This window comes from Cynocephalus volans, chromosome 10 (genome assembly GCF_027409185.1).
Source record: "Cynocephalus volans isolate mCynVol1 chromosome 10, mCynVol1.pri, whole genome shotgun sequence".
NCBI classification, from domain to species: Eukaryota; Metazoa; Chordata; class Mammalia; order Dermoptera; family Cynocephalidae; genus Cynocephalus; species Cynocephalus volans.
The window spans coordinates 99,727,775-99,755,070 of record NC_084469.1 but is presented as its reverse complement, the minus strand read 5'-3'; the positions used below and the strand labels follow the sequence as shown (position 1 = coordinate 99,755,070).

At 48.3% G+C, this 27,296-nt stretch overlaps 1 protein-coding gene across 1 annotated transcript; it reads left to right on the top strand.

Annotated features, from left to right (window-relative positions):
• Positions 1–3,640: 3,640 nt before the first annotated feature.
• Positions 3,641–6,663, top strand: LOC134388819 (C-type lectin domain family 4 member G-like). Its single transcript, XM_063112128.1, has 9 exons — positions 3,641–3,695; positions 3,995–4,105; positions 4,464–4,517; positions 4,706–4,768; positions 4,940–5,044; positions 5,319–5,408; positions 5,577–5,725; positions 5,805–5,920; positions 6,203–6,663. Exons 1-9 carry the CDS (start codon positions 3,641–3,643, stop codon positions 6,336–6,338), a joined length of 879 nt encoding a protein of 292 aa, XP_062968198.1. The 3' UTR covers positions 6,339–6,663.
• Positions 6,664–27,296: the final 20,633 nt, after the last annotated feature.

Genomic DNA, 27,296 nt, shown 5'->3' with positions numbered 1-27,296 from the left:
ACAGACAGACTCTCTTCTTTTAAAGCCCTCAGAACCACACCCCTGACCACCATTTTTAATCCATTCACTACTGCGAGGTCCTACAATCCAATCATTTCTTCAAGGCTCCACCTTTCAATTACCATAATAGGATTTCCCACCCTCTTCACAGTCACAGTGGGGGCTAAGTTTCTAATACATAAAACTTGGGGGACAATTCAAGCTTCAATGAGTTTTGGGGAGACATAATTCAATCCACTACAGTAGGTGATCATATTATCTTAAAATAATAATGGTTTTCTCTCTTTGCTTCTAATATTTACACCTACTCTCTTTTCATGTCTTATACCTTTCGCTAGGATCTCACATACCGTGCTCAACAGTGTGGTGATAACACCAGCCTTGTGTTCTTCCTGGTCCTAATCCCTTCCCATTGTGCAGGTGGAGGAAAAGAGGGATTGGGTCTAGCCCAGCTGTCAGTGGCAAGTTTCTTTAGAGTTGGAGCCTGCCTATTGCACATCATTGAGGCTAGAGGGGTTGCTGGAATTCATAAGAGTAAACAAAGATACAAAAAGGGTAGAAGACAAACTAAGATCTATCCAGCCAACAGGAGAGTCCAAAATGGTCACCCAAACTGAAGAGCCAGAAGCAGTATAAAACCAGGAATGTAGGAATCAGGGAGGGATGATATTACTACTTGGGCCAGGTGCCTTTTTAAAATGTTAGTTCTTCAAGGACCTTTCTAATCTCTTGTTGATTATTTTCTGTTTAGACTTTCTATTTTTACTTGGGCTTATGTTTTGTTAAAAAAAACTGTTTCTTTCATATTTTTAAATTCATTGCAGTACAAGCACATATAATGTTTTCTTAAAGTTATTCTAATTGCTACATTATTTTTGCTGCATTTCCTCCCAAGCAAGTGTTGGCCATAATGCAGGGGATCTGGAACTTTCAGACATTGCTGGTGGGAAAATAAAATGGTACAACCACTTTGGAAAAGTTTGTCAGTTTCTTGAAAAATGAAACACACGACTACAATATGACCTATTTGTCCACTTACAGGTATTTACCTAAGAAAATAAAAGCATATGTCCACACACTTGTACCTGAGTGTGAATAGTAGCTTTATTTTTCATAGCCAAAAAATGGAAACAACCCCAACATCTATCAACGGGTGAATGCATGAACTCTGGTACATCTATGCAATGAAATACTGCTATTCCACAATGAAAAGGGATAAACTATTGATACACAAAATGACACAGATGAATCTCAAAATAATTATGCTGAGTGAAGAAAGAAGCCAGCCTCAAAAGGCTACAAACTGTATGATTTCATTTATACAGAATTCTAGAAAATACAAACTAATCTAATGACAGAAAGCAGATCAGTGGGTTCCAGGGATTAGAGGAGGAGGGATTACAAATGAGCCCAAAATAACTTAGGGGAGAGATGGACACATTCACTATTTGGGTTGTGGGGATAGTTTTACAGATACATATATATGTCAGAACTCATCAGATTGTACCTTTAAATATGTACAGTTTATTGTAGGTCAATAATAGTTCAACAAAAGTTTTTAATTTAAATATATGTGAAAAATAAATCAACACAAATCTTTCTTGTTAAAAACAATGTGCATGGGGTCTCTAAGACCAAGCGGTCTCAGTCACCTGTGTTCAGAGGATCAAGTTCATTTCTAAAGGAAATAATTGAGCCTGCTACTGAAAATTATTATAGTGTGTGTGTGTGTGTGTGTGTGTGTGTGTGTGTGTGTGTGTGTGTGTGTGTGTAAGAGAGAGAGAGAGAGAGAGAGAGAGAGAGAGCTCACCAGTAACAGGTACCTCCAAGTATACATTAAAACTCACGGTTGCTTGAAACATGCTAAAAACACCCATCAGTGGTGACAGCCATCTGCTGTCAGGTAAAGCCAGTCTGCTTTTACTAGAACTGCCTGGACATGAAGCCCCCATGGCAGAATATTGCTCCTGTCTTTCTGGAAAGTTCCATGAGGACTTAGTTCTACATGTTCCATCCCAGAGATTCTTCTAGAAAACTTGGTTGCACATCTCAAGGTGTCTGTCCTTACTCCCTGCTGAAATCAAGCAAGGAGATACATGACCGAGAGTCTGTGCTCTGGTCTGAGTCTTGTGTACACACCTTGTCTCTTAGATTCATGTTCCCTTCTCTACCCCCATTTCTCCTCTGTCTTCCATTTTTTAAAAATCTTCTTGTCTTTTCATTTTATTTTTTTATAAATTTCTTCCGAATTCCTTCTTGGAACAAGGAAGGAAAATTGGCATCAAGTAACATTTTCTAAAAACTGTAGGTATTTTTCTGAAGGGGTTGAGAGGATCAGGAAGATGTGTTGTGTTTACAAGAGGGACTGAAACAACCTACTAAGTGCTTCATAAAACAACATTTTACATTCTCAACAAGGCATTCCGTGGCTTCCTCACCTTCCACCATACCTACTGCTGAATGACCAAGCTCCAGCCCTCCCAAACCCTTTGTCCTACTTGACTTTTTCTTCCTTTCATTTTTCCATAGTACTTATGACTTTTTAATATACTATATTAGGGTTCTCACCCTTGGCACTATTAACATTGGGGGCAGGATCCTCTGCTGTGAGGAGCCATCCTGTGCATTACAGGGTTTTGAGCAGGACCCCTGGCATCTACCCACTAGATGCCATGAACACACACACACACACACACACACGCACATCCAAAGTTGTGACAACCAAGAATATCTCTGGCACTGCCTACTGTCCCCTAGAGGGCATAATTGGCCCTGGTTTAAACACTGTGCTATACACCACACTTTTAAAATTATGTTTATTACGTTTAGCATGGGGTCTGTCCCCCTGTGTTCCCCAATGGAATGTCAGCACCAAAGAGGAAGGGATTTGCTTATTTTGTTCACTGATGCAGCCCCAGATCCCAGATCAGCGTCTGGCATATGGTAAGTGTTCGACACTTGTTGAAAGGATGCATGAACATTAGTGTTTCACGTGCCTGAGATGCTGCTGGGTTTGACATGCATAACCTCACTTCTTCATCACAGCATCCCTGTGAGGGAGCCCCTGCCACTGTCCCCCTTTTCACAGAGGAGAAGGTGAGGCTTCTAGGAGCTCATACTACACACACCCCCAACCTCCCACCCACCCAGTAGTAGAGTCCAGCAGCTTAGCTGAGCACCACCCCGCAAACATCTCTTCCTGCCTTCTGCTGCAAAGGGACCAAATTAAGGTCAGGGTCAGACCCAGCCTCTGGCAGGCACCTGCAGGGGCCTTGAGGAGGGAAGATGAACTGTCCTGGTGGCCACGCCTGAGGGGGCTTTCTCAGGAAACAGCAGGGCTCAGAAATTGACCAGATTCAGTACGTCCATATCAGGAGGAGGCCCAGCCGCAGGCCTACAGGAGATGGGGGCCAAGCTGCAAAGAGAAGCCACCAGCACCAGCTGGGCATGTAGCTGCAGCTGCAGGACAGGGAAGCTGAAACTGCCCCCAATCCCTACCCCCAGCCCTATGATGGCTCAGTGGTTCCTTTTACTGGAATTGAGTCAAAGAACGGGGAGGGAAAAAAGGAAGAGTGGGTGGGGCCAGTACTGGTGGGGGCTAGATTTACATCCCTGCCCAGGGCTGGACGCCGGCACTGTCATGACCACCTCCAAGCACAGCAAGTTTAGCAGCGGGCCCCAGGAGGTTCCTGGAGGTATGCATGAGCAATGGGAATGCCTCACAGGCTCCCTGGGTCTCTTTCTGCCCCCCTGACCAGGGTTTGATGAGGGAGGGGAGGGGAAGAGCCAGAAGGGGTCCAGGTAGTGGTGGCAGGACAGACACCACAGGACACAGAGCCAGTTGGACCTGGATCCAAATTCCACCTGTGCCACATAAAGCCTGTGTGACTGTGGACAGGTTACTTAACGTTTCTGAGGCTCCGTTTTCTGGGAGGAACCTAAGCATCCCGGGCTCAATCCTGGGGTATCCAGCAGTCCCTCGATGTTCTCCCAGGGCACCGCGGAGGCTGGGAGCACTGCAGGCAGAGACCCCTTCTCCTGGCCCTGGCTGTCCTGGTCACCACAGTCCTGTGGGCTCTCATTCTGAGCATCCTGTTGTCCAGAGGTGAGTGACCCCTTAATGGGGAGAGGTTGTGTGTGGCCCTCCTGGGGACACAAACCTGCTCCCTTCAGGGCGCACCAGCTGGGTCGGTCGTGCACAACTGCCTGGGTCTGAGTGTGAGCACGTGTGAACAGAGTGCGTGTACATCTCCGGGCTGTGTGCACGCCCACGTGTGTACACGTGAGGGCATGCGTGGGTGTGCACGTCTCTGTGTGTTTCTCTTTATCGATGTGTGAGCATTGCCTGTGCTGTACGCCTGCCTGCCCCTCTGTGGGTCCCAAGACGGGGGACCCCGCAGCCCCTAAGCCAGGGGAGGGTTCCGGAGTCCCCCGGCGGCGCCTGCAGCAGCCTCTCTCCGCAGCCTCCACGGAGCGCGGGGCGCTTCTCGGCAGCCAGGACCAGCTGAGGACAAACGGTGCGTGCCGCGCGGTGGCACCTGGGCCCCCGGGGTGTGCGCGGCGGGAGTGCCTGGGACCCGGGAGACAGGGTAGTGGGGAGGTGGGGACCTTACGGTCTTCGCGGCTGGCTGCATAGTGGGGAAGGTTGTCCCTTGTACTTCCCCGTGTGACCGGGAGTGTGCGCGCGCGCGGGGTATCCTTCCAGTCTCCAAGCAGACGGCGGTGATCGGTACCTTGGAGGAGGACATCAGGGCCTGCAATAGCCGCTGTGAGAGGGGTTCCATCCCGAGCCTTGTGGCTGGGGGTGGGCTTGTGGGCGGGATGAGAGGCGGCCCGGGGGCGGGGCTTACGGCGGGTGGGGGCGTGGCTGGCTGGTCTCATAAATCCCGCCCCATCTTCGCGGTCTCCGCGCCCCTCCTGCGCCCGCTGCCCTTCCCAGGCTTGGGGACGCAGGCACAGCTGCAGAGCACGCGCGCAGCGCTTGTGGAGACGCAGAAGAAACTGATCCAGCACGAGCGCGCCCTGGAAGAGCTGAGCACACGCGGTGAGTGCCGGACGTGACCCAGACCCTCGAGGCCTGGCTGCTGCCGGGACCCCTACCCTGTTCTGTGATCCTGGTCCCTGACCCCGACCGCTGGCCTCTGACCTTGACTACCATTCCTAACCCCAGCCACACCTGGAACCTACCCAGTTATAACAGTTCTTAACCCTGACGTCGTTCTTGAACCTGGAACTGACGGTGAACTGACCTGAGACAGGGATGCTCCATGCTCCTAAGTCTGACCCCAGCAATAACCTCGACTCCCTTGACCACGCAGTGACTCAGGGCTTGGCTGAAGCGGGCAGGGACCGCGAAAACGTCCGCAATGAGCTGTTTCGGGCGCGGGAGGCCATCAGGTTCCAGAACAGTGAGCAAAAGAGGCGGGGAAGGACACAAAGGGACCCTGCCCATGGGCCTCGGGGTTCTGGGATCCGCTCGGCCCTCCCTTTGATTTTGCTCTGGTCCCCCCCCCCCGCACTCTGTCGGTGTGCACCCCCCGGTAGCCACGCACCTCTCTGATGCTCGCCACCCGCAGGCTCCTGCGAGGAGTGCGCCGCGTCGTGGCTGCCCTTCGAGGGCTCCTGCTACCTTTTCTCCAGGAGTGCTTCCACCTGGGAGGAGGCGCAGCGCAACTGCGTGGGCTTCGGCGCGCACCTGGTGATCATTGGGGGCCTGGATGAACAGGTGCGCACAGGGAGGTGGAGTTCACCTGAGGGGTCAGGTAGGGGCGGACTTCCTCGGCTCAGATCTCCTCTTCTTCCAGGGCTTCCTGAGTCGGGATACACGTGGCGATGGTTACTGGCTGGGTCTGAAGGCTGTGCGCTCTCCTGGCCAGAATCAGAACCACCAGTGGGTGGATGGAGTCCCAGTCAGCTTCAGGTGAGTGAAGGGCTCCTGGCGAGACTTGGGGATGAGGACAGGTTAGACCCTGGGAAGAGTGCTTTGGCCAGATCTCCATGACTACTTACTTGGCTTGGGCTAGATTCTTGGGGGTGGACAGGCTAGGACCCAGGAACTGGCTGAGGGTTATATTCTGGGCATTAAAAAGTTGTATTTCAGGTGCATGCACAAGATAAACACTCAGAGTGTATAAGATAAACGCAAGCAATAAATAGGGGAGACCTGGGAAGGAAGCCTCAACATCTCACTCAACCACTGCAGTTACTGGAATTTGGGGGAGCCCAATGACTCTCGAGGGCAAGAGGACTGCGTCATGATGCTTGACACGGGGCTGTGGAACGATGCACCGTGTGAGGAAAAGATGAGCTGGATTTGTGAGAAGAGGCGCAGCTGCTGATCCCGCCCAGTGTCCCCGAGCCACGCCCACGGCCTCACTTAGCGTCTCAGGTGCAGCCCATCCTCGTGCCTTCCAGCGCCCATTGCCGAAGATTTTGTCCCCTTCCACCACTACTGACAACCCCTCGGCCCAGCTCACCCTGTCCAGTGCCTGTGCTCAGGGACCTCCTCTCCAACCTCAGCACATTCCCCACCCCCCACACGCGGACTTACCCTAACTTCCACCACTCCAGAATACACTCGCATAGGTCCCAGGGATCTGAGGCCACCTCTCTCTTTGCCCTAGTCAGGGGACTGAGGGATGGAGCTATAGGGTTCTTCTGTGTTTCCCACAAGACTGGGAGCTGTCTTCCTGGGAGCCTCAGGGAGCATCAATAAATGTTTGAAAAATGAATCTAGGCTCCTGGCACTGGTGAGCTCTTCTTGACTTTATCCCAGAGATTCAGGTATAATCCCTGTGAGTGACACCTGACCTCTGTGGTGATTTCTTGATCCTATGATGCCCCCAACCCAGTGGGTAACCTGCACTGGGCCAGGAGGTAGAGGCAGTTTCCCACTCAGTACTGTGACCTGCACAGCCCCTGGCATGGGGCCTGGCTCAGAGGGTGCTGGGGACACAGAAATGGGTCCTTACCCCTGGGACTTCCTCATTCTGGTGTAGGTGGGCACAGTGACCAGTGATGTAATGGAGCGATTAATGGAGGAGTGACAGCTGATGTGTTTAAGGAGCCAGGTTTGTCCTTGGGGAGAGGGACTGTGCTGAGATACTGCAGTGGTGGCCCTGTTTTGTGAGACGACTGTCACCCCATTGTGGAGATGACAGGCAGCCTGAGACAAGACCCTGGGGCAGGTGGGAGAGGGGCTGCCCACATCAGATGAGTAGGTCTCTTCCACCCTGGGCACCCAGGGCCTGGTGTCATTGGATGAGGTGTTCAGGAATTACATCCCAGAGAAGATGGACTTCCCAGGGACAATGGAATTTCATTGGGTGGAACTGGGAAGAAAGGGATTTGCAGGCAGAAATCCCAGCAAAAGAAAGGCCAGGACGTTGAAAAAGTGTGGAGGATGGCTGAACTCACATGGGGACATGGGTGGCACAGAAGGATTGGGGGACTGGTCAGTTCCAGCGCTAAAAGATTTCCACCTGGCCAGGGAATTTGGACAGTGTTCCTTCCTCATCCTGCTTTGCCAACTGGGGACTTTTGATCTGAATCCAAATAAACTCATCAAATCTCCTTGTTTCAGAGTTTTTGTAGAGATAAATACCCACCCCCATCCCCCTGGAGATCAGTGGGCTTTGTCAACTGGGGACTTTTGATCTGAATTCACCCTGCACTCCCAAAGTTTCCTCCTTCCATCTTGTGGATCTGGGGACTCTGAGAATTTCCAATGGAGACAGGTCCAGCTGAGGAGAGTGATAGGCTAGCAGCTTCTAGCTCTGTGCACAACTGAGTCCAGAACTAAAGGCTGCTGGGATCCCCCAGGCTGCCCTGCTGTGACAGCATTGACTGAGCAGGACAAGGAAGAAACGCTGTCAATCCTCTGAGCCCTCTACCACTCAGGGCCTGCAGAGGGCAACACATGGGGTCATTAAAACCAGTCCAGAGAATAGTCCAGTTTTCTCCTTCCTCTGATGCTTCACGGTTCCACTTGGCTTAGAGGCCGTGGTTCTGGTCCTCCCTTGGAGCCTAGTAAAGTGACCTGGTGTGAGACACATTCAGGGGCTTGGTGTGTTCCCTTAATCTACTCTCTTTTCTTTGCCAAGATTAGACTGTACGGATTGTTATGTGTAGCTGCCATGTCCCCTGGGACTTTTTCCCATCCATGCATTCCTTCCTTCCCTCTGCTCACCTTCCACCTGCCACCCCCTGCATCCCTTTAACTGGGAACTTTCTCTGGTTGCTGGAGCTCATCCTGCCAGCTGGATGCCCTAGGGAATTAATTCCCCCCATCAACCAATGACTGTTGAACATTTGGTGTATAAGTACCTCAGCTTCCTTCTCCCTTGGTGACATGGTGGACTCTGGGGTTTGCCACCCAGATCCACCTTCAAGAAAGGACATGTCATCCTAGTGGCTGGGAGTTCTGTGGGAAGGCAGCTGTTACCCATCGGTCGCTTCAGGGATAGACTCAGCTGCTGAGAGCTGCCTCACTCAAAGTCATGTTCCTTCTTGGCACAGCTCACACTGGGACAGTGGGATTAAGGTTTGTTCATGTTGGCACAACACGAGAGACCTGTGAAGGACCATTCTGGTCTCAGAGCTCCCCACGGGGTGAGCCGTGGCTGCCTTCAGACCTCTGCTGGCTTCTCCCTCTGCCCACTCCTGTTTCCTTCCTGTGGCATCATCATCATAAATTATAGTTGGTCTTTGTCCTGATTCCCGAGTGATAGATGTATTTGGTTATTTGTAAGGAGCCCCTTTGACCACACCTGAGTTTATGCTAATACTAAATAGCCTCAGGATTCGTTAATCACCAGAAAGACCAAATAGGTGGTTAGAGAGTTGGAAATTTCAGCAGCAGCCACTGATCTCCAGGGTTACAGGGGTGAATGTTTGTCTCTATAAAAACTCTGAAACAAGGAGATTTGATGAGTTTCTGGTGTGTGAACACACCAAGGTGAGGGGAGTGTAGAGCAATCAGACGACAGGAACGCTCCACACAACCCTTCCCCCACCTCTTTTTTGCCCTGCGCATTTCCGTACCTTTGCCTATTCACTCTCCCCCTCCTTCACGGGTGCTTCTTGGAATCTTCTCCCAGATGAACTATTTCCATCCAAATCCTTGTCTCAGGCTGTGCTTCTGGGGAAACCCAAGCCAAGTTTAAAATATATTTTCAATTCTACCAGGCATGCTTCCTCTCTATCAAAATGTTCTTGGCTATTCTTAGGCAATTTTTTTAGGTGATTTTTAAAAAATTACTATGGCTTTGAAGGTTTCCATTTACTTTTTGAGTAGTTGTCCATGCACATGGAACCAAAACACACCAATCTGTACAGTGAAAGTAAAGCTTCCTCTCTCCTCGTTTTCTGATCTCAAGAGGTTACTGTCCCTGCTTGTAAGCTCTTTATTACATTCCAAATAATGAATTTGTCATGTTTGCTTGAAGTTTGTTCCACAATCCTTCAATAGAATTTTAAAAATCTATTTGTGAATAGGCCAAGCACAGAGGATTTTTAGGGCAGTAAAACTTCTCTCTATAATATTGTAATGGTAGATACATGTCATTTTACATTGGTCCAGACCTGTGGAATTTACTACACCGAGAGTGAACTGTAATGTAATCTATGGACTTTGGGTGATAATGATGTGTCAATGTAGGTTCATCCATTGTGACAAATGTACCACTGTGGTGCTGGATGTTTATAGTGGGGGAGGTTGAGTAGGGGGTGAAGCGTGGGGAGGACATGTATGGGAACTCTCTCCATCTTCCTCTCCATTTTGCTGTGGATTTAAAGCTGGTCTAATAACTAAAGTTTATTTTAAAAATCTATCTGGGGCTGGCCCATTAGCTCAGTTGGTTAGAGCCATGGTGCTGATAACACCAAGCTCCAGGGTTCAAGTGTTGTACTGGCCAGCCACCAAAAGAAAGAAAGAAAGAGAGAAAGAGAAAAACAGAGAGAGAGAGAGAGAGAGAGAGAGAGAGAAAGAAAGAAAAAAAGATAGAGAGAGAGAGAGAGAGAGAGAAAGAAAGAAAGAAAGAAAGAAAGAAAGAAAGAAAGAAAGAAAGAAAGAAAGAAAGAAAGAAAGAAAGAAAGAAAGAAAGAAAGAAAGAAGGAAAGAAAGAGAAATCTGGTCTTCCTTACAGAATGATTCCAATTAATAAATGTAAAAGGAACTGAGGCAATGGGAAATTACCATTAATTGCTACAGGCAAGATCCAAAGACAAATGCTCTAATTAGTGTGAGACTTTTAGAAAAAACAGCATGTTTGCATAACCTCAGAATATCTCCCCCCACATTGTCTAATATTTATGAATCACCATGGTGATTTTAACATATGTTCACACATGTTTTTATATTCCTCTGAGTGGGGCTGGACATAGTGGATCACTTCCTAGGAATAAAGCAATACCAAGGAGCCTTTATAGACATTGCTCCTAGTTGTTCTGCCAAATTAAATCTTAGAGAATATGTGGGGTTTTGTTTATTTGTTTTTTAATTAGGGCTAAGCTTTGGAGGGCAACAAGGCATTGTGATAGCTAAGTTTTTTTTTTTTCTTGTCTCACAAAGAATCAGTTTTTGCCCCTTTGGGAGCAATATCAGCCTTGTTGGGGATGCTTAGAAGGGAGTATGTGAAGGGAAAAAATAGTGACTCTATAGTACAAAGTTAATATTGCTGATGATAGCCATGGTTATGTGGATATTGTAGACACTCCCCCCACCAACCCCCAAAACAATATGATTTGAAAGGCATCTGTAGTGGACTGAATTATGAATCCTGTTATGGTAACTGAAAGCTGGGGCCCTAAAGAGGTGATTAGATTGTAGGACTATGCCATAGTGAATGGATTAAAAATGGTGGTCGTGGGTGTGGTTTGTAGGGCCTTAAAAGGAGAGTGAATGAGGAGGTTATTCTCTCTCTGCTCTGCCATTTCAAAATGTGATACCCTGAATCACTGTAGTCACCACCAGGACCAGAGGTGTTGCCTGGACTTTGGACTTCCCAGCCTCCAAAACAGTAAGCAGTAAATATCATTTTCTTTGCAAATAACCCAGTTCCAAGTATTTTGTTATAAGTAACAGCAACAGACTAATACAGCATCTCACCTTTGTGATATTCTTCTCCCCCAGACCATACCTCAATATAATTATGAGAAAACACTAAAAAAAAAAAAAAAAATCAGACCATTCAATGCAATGCCTGATTAATACTCTTTAAAACTGTCAACCTTATGAAAGACACGGAAAGATCAGGAACCTGTCCTAGTTTGGAGGAGACTAAGAAGCATGATGACTGTTATGGGCTCAATTGTGTCCCCTCCATGCCCCCCAATTTTATACGTTGAAGTCCTACCCCCAGTACTTCAGAATGTGACTGTATTTTGAAGCAGGGCCTTTACAGAGCTGATTAAGTTAAAATAAGGTCATTAGCGTGGATTCTAATTCAGTGTGACTGGTGTCCTTATAAAAAGGGGAAATGTGGACATGCACACACACAAGAAAGACACAGCGAGAAAACAGCTGTCTATGAGCCAAGAAGAAGCCAATCCTGCCAACAGCTTGATCTTGGACTTCCAGCCTCTGCAACAGTGAGAAAATAAATTTGTTGTCTAAGCCACTGAGTCTGTGAGACTTTGTTACAGCAGCCCTAGCAAATTCAAATGTATGAATTAGTAATGCAACGTGGAGTCCCGGATGAGATCCTGTCACGAAAAAGGAACACTAGGAGAAAAACTAGTAAAATCGGAATGCATACTGTACTTCAGTTAATAATTTTGTCAAGTGTGCCATGGTAATGAAAGACCTTAGCATTAAAGGAGACCAAGTAAAGAGAATTTTCTATCTTTGCAACTCATCTGTAAATCTAAAACTATTACAAAATAAAAAGTATGAAAAGACTCAAGAAAACCTTTTTACAATTGCACTTATATGGTATCCCCAAAGAACTTTATAGAGACTGGAAGTAGAATGCTGAGTACAAGCCAGGGGCTGGAGAGAGGGAAAAATGGAGATTTGGTGTTCAATAGGGACAGAGGTTCAGTTTGGAAAGATGAAAAGTTCTGGAAATGGATAGTGGTGATGATTGTATAACAATATAAATGTACTTAATGCCACTAAATTGTACACTTTAAAATGGTTAAGATAGTAAACTTTATGTTATGTATGTTTTACCACAATTTTAAAAACTCTATTAAAAATCAACTTAGAATTTTTATTCGGATGACACTTGTTTTAATTTATGATCTTTAAGTTGGAGAGCTCCACGTCAGTGACCAGGAGAGACACAAGATGGAAATAAAGATTTTATTACTTACAGGTCTGGAAGGTACACAGACCACCCAAACAGCGCACACACACACACACACACACACACACACACACACACACAGATGTCAGGGGGTATATGAAAGGAAAAGATAGAGTGGGACAATGCCTTTATTGGGAGCCAGGGTGTTGTCCAAACAGATTCTTCAAGGGGAGTTTTCCAGGAAGTCACGCTGTGACTGAGAGGTGGTCACTGTGGCATATCTGCATGGTCCATGAAGGCTGTGAGGTCAGTGGGTCCAGTCAAGTAGGCTGTATCTAGCTGTGTCCTATAGAGAGGTGACAACTGGAAGGAAGTTATATAAAGTAGAAATCTGGATTGACCACATGGAGGAACTGAAAGGAGGTGTAGAACTGGAAACTGTCAAGGGTAGCTGAGCCCTGCTTGTGGTATAAGCAAGTTTAACTTACATTCAAAAGGCCAAGACAACATAAGATTATAAGGATTCACTCACTACAGCATTGGGTTTAAAAACTAATGTGGGAAGAATTAACCTGTTTAAAATGCTGAGTATTCTTTTTGGGAACTCATTTCATGTCTTTACTTATTCAGAAATTAGTTATTTCATAGCCTTGTCCATATTTTTGTTATGATTATTCTTTTTTTATTGAAACATAATTGATTATACATATTTGTGAGGTACAGAGTTGAATATCAATACCTGTGTACAATGTGTGATGATCAAATCAGACAATTAGCCTATTTGTCATCACAAAATGTAAATCATTCTTTGTGTCCAGTAACAAATTTCTTACTAACCCTCTCCCCCTCCCCCTTTCCCACTTCTAGTAACCACAGTTCTGTTTTCCTTCTGAAAGTTCAGCATTTCTTTCCTTCTTTCCTTCTCGCTCTCGGCTCCCACTTATGAGTGGGGACATGCAGTATTTCTCTTTCTGTGCCTGGCTAGCTTTGTTATGATGATTCATTAATGTTCAAGAGTTTTTCTTGTATTGCAAAAAGGACTTGTTTTATCCTTTATTTCCAAAAGCTCCTTGCTAGAACATGAGAAAGGTGCTCTTTTTATAGATTAATCTTGATTAGTCCAGCAGTTAAATTCCTAGGACTTTCTAGATAAATGACCATAGATTCAAAATACTGCCAATGTTGACTCTTCCTTTTAACATCTGTAGGTCTTATATCTTTATTTTCTCTTATTGCACTGGGAAAACAAAAATAGGGATATTGTTATATCATTCTTGATTTTATGAAATGTGGTTCTCATATTTAACTATCAAGTAAGACATTTCTATAGGCTCATGAAAATTGTCCCTTATCAAACCAGTATCAGTTTGCAAGGGCTGCCATAACAAAGTGCCATAATCTGGGTGGCTTCAAACAAAAATGTATTGTCTCACAACTCTGGAGACCAGAAATTTGAAACCAAGGTGTCAGCAGGACCCTGTTTCCTCTGAAACCTGTAGGATAGAATCCTTCCTTGTCTCTTCCTAGCTTCTGGTGGTTCTTGGCAATCCTTGCCATGCCTTGGTTTGTAGACACATCGCTCCAATATTTACCTCTGTTGTCACATGGCTTTCTCTCCTCGTGTCCCTTCACAGTCTCTCTTTGTGTCTTTCTCATATCAGAACATAGTTATATTGGATTATGGCCCACTCTAACGACCTCATCATAACTTAGTTATACCTGCCGAACCCCTGTTTCCAAATAAGGTCACATTCACAGGTATTAGAGTTTAGGGCTTCAACATATCATTTCTGGAGACACAGTTCAACCCAATACACAGTGTACATGTTTACATCTTCATTTCACCAAAAATGGTTCTCATATTTCACTATGAAGTAAAACATTTCTGTAGGCTCCTGTAAATTGCTCCTTATCAAATTAAGAAAGATTTATCCCATTATTTGTTTACCATCATTTGTTTTCTTGTGTTTATCTTTTTCTTAAATGATGAACGAGTGTTGAATAGATATATCTTGTAATTGTAATGGGCAGAGGACAAAAAAAGTAGCAGAATTTAGTCCACATGGTAACATTTTTATAAAGCTTCCTGATGTGCAAAACAATCCAATATATTGTCTATGGATATATGCATAATGTAAGTATTTTTAAATACAATGAACACCAAGTTTGGGATGGCAGGTGCATTGGGAGGGAAAGAGAGAAATAAGAGACGGGAGGACTACTGGGACTTTCACTCTATTTGTTATGATTTAATTACTTTCGAGAGGATCTAAAATATGTGAAGATGTCAAGATTTGATAAAGCTGAGTAGAAGGGATGCAGGTTTTCATGTTTTTCCTGCATACCTTTTGCATGCTTAATAGTTTCATAACAAAAAGGCAAACCCAAAATTAACAGCAACAACCAAAGCATAACATGCCCTTTGCATGGAGCTGGGTTCCCTGCTTTTACTGACCCTCCCATCTCTGCATAGAATGGAAACTACAGTATGGTGCTGGCCTTGAAACTGAATCCTGTGACGTTCACCTTCTCACATTAGTCCAAACACCCATCCCTGCGATTTAGGCTCATGTATGATCAGCCCCTGCTGACACCCCAGCCCAGACTATTGCCCCTGAATTAGTCCCAACTTCTCCATAGAGTCCTTTTCCCTCACCCTCCCAATCTTTTATACTACTGATACCATGTTGGGGACATTCTTTCATCTACCCATGTCCTCCAGAATAGTTTTGGCTACTTCTCCAGACATCACCTCCTCCAGGAAGCCCTCCTGGATCCTCCAGATTCAGATGCTTGCTGTAGTCCTCATAGGCCCCTCTACTTCCCAGACGTATCACATTGTCTTAACATTTTCTAGTAACATGGTTCCCATCCCCCTGATATCCCAGAAACACATTTCCCTCCCCTGACCTGGGCCAGCACTACAGATTAAAGATCTGCAACCAATCTCATATGTAAGACCACCCTTCCCCTCTCACTTCCCCTGTGGTGAGCTCTGGGGACAGCACAAGGGATGGGCTACACTCTGACTTCCTCTCTAAGCTGGACAGGTCTGCCCTGGTTCCCCAAGGCTGCCTCGGCTACAGGTGCATCCAACAGAGACCCACTTTCCTGTCCCCTTGCCTTTGTCTCAGCTGTGCCCTGTGCCTGGCATGCCCTTCCTTTTTCTGTCAACAGCAAACATGTCCTTGAAGGCACCGTTCCAATGCTGTCGCTTCCAGAAAACCTGATCTTAGCCCCCATATAATTAATGCTCCCTCCTCCATAAGGACTGATGAATCAATTTCATCTAAATCCTTTCCCAAGAATATATCCCGATGGCTGCTGAGGACAGAGATTGCTCAATGCTGTGGTTTCATCATTTCCTCTCCCTGAGCACCTCGAAAGCCGCAAAAGGAGGACGTGCCCCACCAAAAAGCTCTGTGCCACAGTGAAGTGCTGCTGCTAAGGCAGATGTCAGCGCCTGTTGACGCGGGCTCCATTTCTGATGACAAAGGCAAGATGAGTCTTACATCTCAGAAAAAGGGGACATCCGGAATGAAAAACACGGCCCTCCCATTCTTTGGAAAATGACCTTTTGCAGCCTTTCCTTGTTCTCTAACTATTGCCGACCTTTGACGTGTAACCCTCTTCCTCTTCACCATGGACCTTCACTTTTTAAAATATAGTACATTAGGGTTCTCACCCTTGGCACTATCAACATTGGGGGCAGCATATTCTTTGCTGTTGGTGGCCAACCTGCACATTGTAGAGTTTTGAACAGCATCCTTGTCCTCTACCCGCTAGATGTCAGAACACACACACACACACACCCCTCAAGTTGTAATAACCAATATCTCTAGCATTGCCAAATGTCCCCTAGAGTGCATAATTGGCCCTGGTTGAAGCACTATTCCATACAACTCACTTTTAAAAATTATGTTTATTATGTTAGTGTAGGATCTGTCCCCCTCTGTCTCCCACTGGAATGTCAGCACCAAAGAGGAAGGGATTTGCTTATTTTGTTTACTGATGCAGCCCCAGATCCCTGATCAGCGTCTGGCATATGGTAAGTGTTCGACACTTGTTGAAAGGATGCATGAACATTAGTGTTCCACGTGCCTGAGATGCTGCTGGGTTTGACGTGCATAACCTCATTTCTTTATCACAGCATCCCTGTGAGGGAGTCCCTGCCACTGTCCCCCTTTTCAAAGAGGAGAAGCTGAGGTTTCTAGAAGCTACACACTACATAGACCCTCAACCTCCCACTCACCCAGTAGTAGAGTCCAGCAGCTTAGCTGAGCACCACCCCGCAAACATCTCTTCCTGCCTTCTGCCGCAGAGAGACTAAATTAAGGTCAGGGTCAGACCCAGCCTCTGGCAGGCACCTGCAGGGGCCTTGAAGAGGGAAGATGAACTGTCCTGGTGGCCACGCCTGAGGGGGGCTTTCTTAGGAAACAGCAGGGCTCAGAACTTGACCAGATTCAGCACGTCCATATCAGGAGGAGGCCCAGCCCCAGGCCTACAGGAGATAGGGACCAAGCTGCAAAGAGAAGTCCCCAGCGCCAGGCTGGGCATGTAGCTGCAGCTGCAGGACAGGGAGGCTGGAACTGCCTCGCCCCACCCGCAGCCCAGCCCAGAAAGAGCCCAGCCCTGTGACTGGTCAGTGGGTTCCTTTTACCAGGAATTGAGTCAAAGAATAGGGGAAGGAAAGAAGGGAGACTGGGTGGGGTCAGGGTGAAGTGGGTGCTAAATTTATATCCCCGCCCAGGGCTGAGAACCTGCACCACCATGGACACCACAGGGTACAGAAAGTGGAGCAGCGGGTCCCTGGAGGCCCCCAAAGGTATGGGCGATAGGACTGCCTCATTGGTCCCTTGCATCTTCCTGCCCAATTGTCTGGTGTTTAGTGAGAGAGGGGAGGAGAGGGGTCAAGTGGGATCCAGGTAGTGGTGGCAGGACAGACACCAAAGGACACAGAGCCAGTTGGACCTGGATCCAAATTCCACTTCTGCCACATAAAGCCTGTGTGACTGTGGACAGGTTACTTAACGTCTCTGAGGCTCCGTTTTCTGGGAGGAACCCAAGCATCTCGGGCTCAATCCTGGGGTATCCAGCAGTCCCTCCGTGTTCTCCCAGGGCACCGCGGAGGCTGGGAGCACTGCAGGCAGAGACCCCTTCTCCTGGCCCTGGCTGTCCTGGTCACCACAGTCCTGTGGGCTCTCATTCTGAGCATCCTGTTGTCCAGAGGTGAGTGACCCCTTAATGGGGAGAGGTTGTGTGTGGCCCTCCTGGGGACACAAACCTCCTCCCTTCAGGGCGCACCAGCTGGGCCGGTCGTGCACAACTGCCTGGGTCTGAGTGTGAGCACGTGTGAACAGAGTGCGTGTACATCTCCGGGCTGTGTGCACGCCCACGTGTGTACACGTGAGGGCATGCGTGGGTGTGCACGTCTCTGTGTGTTTCTCTTTATCAATGTGTGAGCATTGCCTGTGCTGTACGCCTGCCTGCCCCTCTGTGGGTCCCAGGACGGGGGACCCCGCAGCCCCTAAGCCAGGGGAGGGTTCCGGAGTCCCCCGGCGGCGCCTGCAGCAGCCTCTCTCCGCAGCCTCCACGGAGCGCGGGGCGCCTCTCGGCAGCCAGGACCAGCTGAGGACAAACGGTGCGTGCCGCGCGGTGGCACCTGGGCCCCCGGGGTGTGCGCGGCGGGAGTGCCTGGGACCCGGGAGACAGGGTAATGGGGAGGTGGGGACCCCACGTTCCCCGGGGCTGATCACGTAGAGGGTCAATGTCTCTTGAGACCCCCAGGTGACCGGGCGTGCGCGCGCGCGGGGTGTCTTTCCAGTCTCCAAGCAGACGGCGGTGATCTGTACCTTGGAGGAGGACATCAGGGCCTGCAATAGCTGCTGTGAGAGGGGTTCCATCCCGAGCCTTGTGGCTGGGGGGTGGGCTTGCGGGCGTGATGGGAGGAGACCCGGGGGCGGGGCTTACGGCGGGTGGGGGCGTGGCTGGCTGGTCTCCGAGGTCCCGCCCCTTCCTCGCCTTCTGCGCCCCCCTTTCCCTCCACCGCCCTCTCCCTGCCAATCCCAGGCTTGGGGACGCGGGCACAGCTGCAGACAACGCACGCTGATATTTCGGAGACGGAAGCCAAGTTGATCGAGCAGGAGAGCGCCCTGAAAGAGCTTCGTGAGCGCAGTGAGTGCTGGGCGTGACCGTGAACCCCGAGCCCCGGCCCTGTCCTGTGATCCTGCCCCCGACCCCCATCGGGCCCCCCATCCTGACTCTGACCGCTGGCCTCTGACCTTGACTACAGCTCCTAACCCCAGGCACACCTGGATCCTGACAATCCTCGATCCTGACGTCCTTCTTGACCCTGGCTCCGTCGGTGAACTGACCGTGCACAAGGATCATGACCTTTACCTGGTTATGAGCCTGCTCCTTACCTTAATCCCAGCTCTAATCGCGACTCCTTTCACCTCGCAGTGACCCAGGGCTTGGCAGAAGCGGGCAGGGACCGCGAAAACATCCGCAATGAGCTGTTCCAGACACTAGATGCCATCAGGCTCCACAACGGTGAGCAAGACGGGGTGGGGTCAGGCAGGCAACTGAATCCTGCCCGTGGACCTCGGGTTCCCAGATCCGCCTGTCTCGCCCTTTGACCTGGGCCTGGTCTCTGTGGCTCCACCGATGGGCTCAGGGGTCCAACCCCGCTCCCCACCGCATCTCCGCCTGGTAGCAGCCCACTTGTCTGTCGTTCGCCAACCCACAGGCTCCTGCGAGGACTGCCCCACGTCGTGGCTGCCCTTCGAGGGCTCCTGCTTCTACTTCTCGGTGCCACGGGCCACGTGGGCAGTGGCGCAGCAACACTGCGCGGGCGCGGGCGCGCACCTGGTTATCATTAGGGGCCAGGATGAGCAGGTGTGCACAAGGGGAGGTGGGTGTTCACCTCAGGGGGCTCGGCCCAGGCGGTTGGGTGGGCGGGGCGGACTCTGCAGCTCGTGTCTACCCTCCCATTCCAGAATTTCCTGAGTGGGAATACGCATGGCCACGAATACTGGATGGGACTCCGGGCCGTGCGCCAGGAGGGCAGGATTCAGAGCTACAAGTGGATAGATGGAGTCGCACTCAGCCACAGGTGAGGAAAGGGCTACTGGTGAGACTTAGAGAGGGCAGGTTACACTCTAGAGGAAGTGCTTTGGCGGGATCTCGAGGACTTCTTGCTTGGGCTAGCTTCTTAGCGATGGGCGGGCTAGACCCCAGGAACTGGCTTAGGGTTCGATTCTGGGCGTTAGAAAGTTGTATCCCAGATGCAAGCCTAAGCTACACATTCAGGGTGTCTAGGATAGACAAAGCAATGAACAGTCTAGACCCTGGGAAGGAAGGCTGGAGCCCAGATCAGTCCTCGCCCTAGACTCCCAGTAACACCCAGCTCAACCACTGCAGCCGCTGGAGCTTGGGGGAGCCCAACAACGCTCAGGGGCGCGAGGACTGTGTCATGCTGCTCCCGACAGGGCTGTGGAACGATGCACCGTGTGATGAGAAGACCTTCTGGATCTGTGAGAAGAAGCTCAGCTGCTGACTATACCCAATGCCCTGGAGCCATAGCCACTGCCTCACTTAGGAACCAGGTGCTCTTCACCATCCCGGCGTTTGGCACCCACTGCCCCCCCAAAATTCTCCCCATCCACCACTACTGAGAACCCCTCGGTCCAACTCACCACGGTGTCCAGTGCCTGTGCTCAGGGACCTCCGCTTCTACCTCGCCACAACCCCACACACGGTGACCTAACCTAACCTAACCTCCATTCGCTCCAGAATGCCCGGTCCCAGGTCCCAGTGATCTGATGCCACCTCTCTCTAGCCACCGTTAGACGACTGAGAGATGCAGCTCTTGGGTTTTCCTGTATTTCCCCCCAGAGTGGGAGCTCTTCCCAGCCTGAGGACGCATCAATAAATGTTTGAGAAATGAGCCTAGGCTCCTGGCTCTGATGAGCTGTTGTAAGTTCTGTGGCACAAACCCTGGTATGATCCCTGTGAGTGACTTCTGATCTCTGAGGTGACCCTATGATGCCCCCAAACCCAGTGGGTAACTTGCACTGGACCAGGAGGGCTGGAAGCAAGGGTAAGCTTCCCACTCACCACTGTGACCTCCACAGCCCCCAGCACAGGGCTTGGCTCGGAGGGTACTGGGGATACAGAAATGAGTTAGACCCAGTCCTTACCCCCACGACCTCCTCATTCTGGTGTAGGTGGGCACACTGATCAGTGATGTAATGAAGGGATGCATGGAGGAGTGACACCTGATGCATTTAAGGTGCCACCTTTGTCCTTGGGGAGAGAGACTATACTGAAAAGAATGTCACCCCATTGTGGAGATGACAGGCAGCCTGAGACAATGCCCTGGGGCAGGTGGGAGAGGGGCTGTCCACATCAGATAAGCAGGTCCCTTCCATCCTGGGCACCCAGTGCCTGTGATCATTGGGCGAGGTGATCAGGAATTACATCCCAGAGAAGGTGGACTTCCCTAGAACAATGGGATTTCATCGGGTGGGGTGGGGAAGAAAGGGATTTGCAGGCAGACTGCCCATGAAGAGAAAGACTGGGAGGTTGGAAGGTGTGGAGGATGGTTGAACTCACATGGGGATGTGGGTGGCATAGACTCTGGCTTTATCAACTGAGGACTTTTGATCTGAATTCACCCTGCACTCCCAAAGTTTCCTCCTTCCATCCTGCGGACCTAGGGGCTCTCTAAGAATTTCCAGTGCAGACAGGTCCAGCTGAGGAGAGTGACAGGCTAGCACTTCAAGCTGTGTGCAGAACTGAGTCCAGAACTAAAAGCTGCTGCGATCCCCCAAGCTGAAACACCGTCCAAATTCCCTGGCTAGTCGGAAATCTTCCAGCACTGAAACCAACCAGCCTCCAGTGTTTCTCTGAGCCCTCTACCACTGTAGCCCAGGACAAGGCACCCAGAAACCCCAGGAGCCATCTGACTTGCCCAGTAGATTGAGTGCCAGACTGATAGATTTCCAGACTGTTGCCTAGGAGGGCTGTACGAGTTTTCTGCCGCTGCTGTAAAAACTTTCACTGGTCTGCAATCAAGGTGTTTCTGGGGCCAGGCTCCCTCTGGAAGCTCTAGGGAAGAACCTGTTTCCTTTCCTTTTCCAGCTCCTAGAGCTGAATTCCTCACATTCTTTGGTTGCTTCCTCCATCTTCAGTGCCAAGTAGAGTGGCATCTAGCTTCTCTGCCTCTGTGTCAAATCTCCCTCTACCTCCTTCCTATAAGGACACTTAGAAGTACAAGATAATCCAGGATGATCTCCTGTGATTCTGCAATGCAATCCTGCTGCTAACCACCCAGAGTCAGTGCGGACCCCACGCACAGATTAAGGGCACTGTCCCCAACAAGACTGTCCTCACTTTAGACACCAGCTGCAAACTTGGGGATCCCCAGGCCACCCACTCTTTTGGCCAACTGACTATAATCTGGGGGTTTTCATGACCCCTTCAGGTTCCATAATTAACTAGAATGAGTCCTAGAATTCAGGAAAACAGTATACTTACAATTACAGTATTATTATAAGGGATACAAGTCCCACCAAATAGAGACACATAGGACGAGGTCTGGGAAGGTCCTGAGCACAGAGCTCCCATACCTTACCTGTTGGGAAAATAGAATGGTTTGGTCAGGACCCTCACCTTGGGTCCAGTTGGGTGTGGTTCAGCACATCCTTTGTAAGCAAATTGTGTGTGTGTGTGTGTGTGTGTAGTTAGTGTGCATGCGCACCAATGTATCCTTTTAGTTTTGTTGCTATTCTTGTGTTCTTGAGAGTTGGTGAAGCAGGATGGCTGGCAGTTTACTGCCTCTGGTGGCTGCCACCACTACAAGCAGCCATGCTTTCCAATCTGCGGCTTCCAAGGACCTGTTTGCCAGTTACCTAGCTCATGGACCTGTCAGTAAGGGATCTGGTGACCCAGCCTGGCATGTGTGGGGTTTGGTGACCCAGCCTGGTGTATGAAGGGTTTGTGACCCAGTCTGGACAATGGGCTTGAGGGTTCTGTGAGCTCCACACCCAGCCCTAGCTCGACAATCGGCCCAGTCGGTGCAGGATTACTGGCAGGTAAAAGAGCCCAACAACTGGCGTGGTCATGTAGCTTTACAATTGGTGTCATGAACAGGATTAAGAGGTCTACAACTGGCGATGTCAGCAGGATTCCAACAGTAGCCCTAGCGCCATATTCACCCCATTGAATCAGGACATGCCACCCTCTCCACATGGTGATGTGTTTCCCAGGCAGGAAGTTCCACGAAAAGTGAAAACACTTTGGCATTTCAGGAGATTTTGTTGGGGGTCTCATTACATAGGCAGGATTGATGGAATCATTGGCCATGGGATTGAACTCCATCTCCAACCCCCCTCCACTTCCTGGATGTCAGGTGGCTGAAAATCCCAGACCTCATGGTTAGTCTTTCTAGCATAACCAGCCCCCATCCTGAGCCATCACCTCAGTATAAACTCAGGTGTGGTCCAAGGGCCCCCAGTGAATAATAAAGACACTCCTATCACTTGGGTAATTCTGAGTTTAGGCACTTCCTGCCAGGAACCAGGGGCAAAAAATGAGACAATTTTTTTCGATACTACTACCTCTTCTCATCTCAAAATTTATAAGCACATCTACAAAGTCTCTTTTACCATATAAGGTGACACTCACAGGTTCCAGGGATTAAGAAATGGATATCTCTGGGGGCCATTCATCACACAGCCAGGCATAAGGAGGAGCCAGCTGACAAACAGTCTCACAGATGGGACAGCAGCCACAATACTGAACCCAGTTATCTTCGTGCTTGCTGAGCTGGGTTAACCAATGGTCTGGGGCATTCACAGATAGATTCTAGTCTCATTTACTGATGATGAGATGGAGATCCCTGACCGACTGAAGAGCAACAGAGGCAGACTGACAGCAAGACCTCTGCCTGGACAGGTTGACAGCAGACAGACTGACTTCAAGTCTGATAAGCCCAAGGGCAGAGCCCCTGACAGGTTGGAGTGGCCATACATAACAGCAGCACAGGTGGACATAAGATGCCCCAGTGTCTCTTCTGGCCACGGAGCTGGGCGAGGACTGCTATGGCTCAGGTGGAATGAGGCATCAAAATTTACTAGTCAGCTTCTGCCCACACCCTAAATGGCCTCTCTCCTAGCTGTGTCGGGTGCTTCATCTCTCACTCCACCTTTCTGTGGTGGTGGCGTCCCCATTCTGTTCCTTGTTCTTTCTGAGTTGGGGAGGAATGGATCTGAGAAGGGACTACAGAAGGCAACACATGGGCTTATGAAAATCCATAATCCAGGAAAAGGCAGGGAGAGAAAGTAGTGAGAAGCAGAGGATGGTGGAAAAAATGTGAGCCCAACAAGCCAGGTGGCCCCAATGAGCCTGGAGCCCCTGCTGTGGGTGGTGATAGGGAGAGCAGGGCCTCGAGGTTTTGGGGGAGTCCAGGTCTGGCTTCCAGGTTTGGGTCTTAGCACCCAGTTGTGGGGGGCAGGTCTGGGCTTAGTTGGATTCAGAGCTCAGCTGGAGGTTCTGCTCCATTTTGAAGAGAAGATGGTATTTTAAGGTCTTACATATTCAGAGAAAGACCCTGGAAAATTACATTTTGAAAAAACCTGCCCTAAACTCCGTACCTAAAAGCTGGTCACTCTCGAGCTCAGGGACCAGCTCCTCCCAGGATGGGTTGAGATAGGATGGGGACAGGGCTGATGACTCCAGGTGCTGGCCATTTCCCAAGCTGGGGCATCCCAGCAACCAGGGATGGGAGGACTGTGTGGAACTCATGAGAATGGCTGCAATGATGTCAGCTGCAACACAAACCACTTCTCGATCGGCAAGAAGCTCCCTTCTCTGGTCTACAGAGACCAGGCAACTGGGAGTGGTTTCTGCCCACTCCATTGGGCCCCCACCCCCCTTGTGTTGCTCTTTGGAGATCTTCAGAGAAACTCTGAGACCCCTGATCATTACTCTTTTATTAAAAAGAAAAACAAAAATAAAATAAAATAAAAACTCAGGTGTCCATACACATGAGGGTCTATTTCTGGATGTTCCATTCTGTTTCATTGATCTATTTGTCTATCTTTATGCCAATACCACATTGTTTTCATTATTGTAGTTTTAAAATAAGCCTTGAAATCAGGTAGTGTTAGCTCTCCAAATTTGTACTCCTTTTTCAAAATCGTTTTGACTACTATATATGTTTTTCACTTTCATAGGAATTTTAAAATCAGATTGCCAGTTTCCATGAAAGAAAACCCTGCTGAAATTTTGTTTGGGATTGCATTGACTCTACAGATATATTTGGGGAGAACTGACATCTTAACAATATTTGAGAGACTTTTGATCCATGAACATGGTACATATTTCAATTTATTTAGGTCCTCTTTAATTTCTCTCAGCAATACATGTAGATTCAGTATATTCCATTTTTGTTAAATTTATGCATAAGTATTTTTCTTTTCTTTTTCTTTTTCTTTTTCTTTTCTTTTCTTTTCTTTTTTTTTTTTTTTTGGCTGCTGGCCAGTATGGGGATCTGAATCCCTGGCCTTGCTGTAATAACCCTGCATTCTAACTGACGAGCTAACCAACCAACCCCCAGTATTTCATTTTTATGCTACTTTAAATGGAATTTAAAGTTTCTATTTTCAATGGTTCATTTCTAGTAAATATATAATTAATTTTTGTATATTGTTCTTGTATGCTGCAACATTGCTAAACACACTTATTAATTTTACGAGCTCTTTTAGAGATTCCAGTAGATATTCTACACAGATGATTATGTTATCTGGGAACAAAGATAGTTTTACTTCTTCCTTTCCAATATTCTGGATGTCTTTTACTTCTTTTTCTTTCCTAATTGTAGTGGCTAGAATCTCCAATAAAATTTGAATTCTATCTAGTGTAAATCTCTTTCAGTTTATCCTACTTGGAATCCTCTGCTTCTGAATGTTTAGACTAACACTTTTCATCAAATTTGCCAAGTTTTTAGCCATTATTTCTTCAAATATTATTTCTGTCCCTCTATATTCTATCCCTCTATATGTATGTTGGCATGTTTGATGGTATCCTGCAAGTCTCTAAGGCTCTGTTGATTTTTCTTCATTCTTTTTTCTTTCTGTTTCTCAGACTGAGTAACTTCAATTGACCTATCTTTATGTTTGCTTAATTTTTCTCCTGCTGAAGGGGACCGGACCCCCCTCCCACAACCAGGCACCCCATGCCAGCACCTCGGGGCCTGCCCTGGGACCCGGGGCATGGAGAAAGGGACTAGACCCCCCTCCCACCACCAGGCACTCCGTGCCAGTGCCCCAGGGCCCACATGGGGACCTGGGCTATGGAGCCAGGGACCAGAGCCCCCCTCCCACAACCAGGCACCACATGCCAGCACCTTGGGGCCTGCCCTGGCACATGGGGCATGGAGAAGGGGACTGGTCCCCCATCCCACAACCAGGCATACTGTGCCAGTGCCTCAGGGCCCACCTAGGGACCCAGGGTAAGGAACTGGGGACTGGACCCCCCTCCCACAACCAGGCACACTGTGCCAGCACCTCGGGTTCCACTCGGGAACCCGGGGCATGGAACTGGGTATCGGACACTCTCCACAACCAGGCACCATGCCAGCACCATAGAGCAGGCCAAAAACATCTCCTCCATGTGGGTGGCCCACCATAGCCACCACAATAACCATGGCCACTGTGAAGGCAGCTAGATGCCACAACTACCACACAGATGGTCTTCCAGCCATTGGAGTGCACTGACACAAGAAGAGTCACCAGAAAAGATAAAGAAAGGAGGAGGATGTCTGTCTCCACAGAGCCATAGTGATGGAAGAGACATCTGCTCTATGATAGTATTGGGGGACCTGATCATGCCTCTCAGCATTGGACAGATGGTTTAGGCAGCAAATCAACAAAGTAACCATTATTCTTTCAGAGGGAGAGAAGAAATCTAGGATGATGGGGGGGAGGGGGGAGAGACAGGGGGATGGGGAGAGATTGGACAAGGGGCATAAAGAATAATTTCAATTGTAACTATATATGCTAGTAATATTGATTTGATCAACATATCTCATTGTTGAACCCCCAAAATATGTATAATCAATTTTGATTCAATAAAAATTTTTTAGAAAAGAAAATTTTCTCCTGCCTGCTCACATCTGCTATGAACTAGCGAAATATTCATTTCAGTTATTGTACTTTTCAACTCCAGTTTTTCTACATGCTGCCTTTTAATAATTTCTACCATTTTATTGATATTTCCAGTTTGGTGACATTGTTCTCACACTTTTCTTTAGTTCTTTAGATATGATTTTCTTTAGCTCTTTGAACATGTTAAAAATAGCTGCCTTTAAAAAATAGCTGCCTTAAAGTATTTGTCTAGTAAGTCCAATATCTGAGCTTTCTCAGAGACAGTTTCTATTTACTTTTTCCTCTCTGTGTATGAGTAATATTTACTCCTTTCTTTGCATGTTGTATATTTTTGTTGTTGTTGAAAACTGGACATTTCAAGTAATAAAACACAGCAACTGTGGAAATGAGATTCTCCTCCCTGCTTAGGGTTTGTCATTGCTGCTGTTTTTTATAGTTGTTGTTTGTTTGTTTAATGACTTTTCTTAACTAATTCTATAAAGTCAGTATCTCTGTCATATATGGCCACTGGAGTCTCTACTCAGTGATCTTAGTGGTTAGCTAATGATTGGACAGAGATTTCCCTGAATGCCTGAAACCAAGAGTCTCCCAGTCTTTGGCAAGAGCCTCTGTGTGCACGTTGGAGCGTGACTTCAACACTCAGTTAGAAAGTTCACAACTCTGCATTAGCCTTTACTTCCTTCCTGCACAGAGCCTCAAAGTCAGCCAAGGGTGAGAGCTTAGGGCCTCCTCAGGTCTTTTCTAGCCATTCACACATGCGTGTGGCCTTCCAGATTTCCCAGAATATGATGAAACTTTTCCAAGCTCCTAAGGATATCTCATTCCTTCATTTAAAAAAAAAAAAAAAAAGAATAAGATATTTGGTTATGCTATTATT

What these genes read in the sequence shown, in the direction of transcription:
- LOC134388819 (XM_063112128.1), top strand. Translation starts at nt 3,641, where the DNA reads ATGACCACCTCCAAGCACAGCAAGTTTAGCAGCGGGCCCCAGGAGGTT. An exon ending in GGACCAGCTGAGGACAAACG is followed by an intron (nt 4,518 to 4,705) that starts GTGCGTGCCGCG and finishes GTATCCTTCCAG; the next exon opens with TCTCCAAGCAGACGGCGGTG. An exon ending in GGAAGAGCTGAGCACACGCG is followed by an intron (nt 5,045 to 5,318) that starts GTGAGTGCCGGA and finishes TTGACCACGCAG; the next exon opens with TGACTCAGGGCTTGGCTGAA.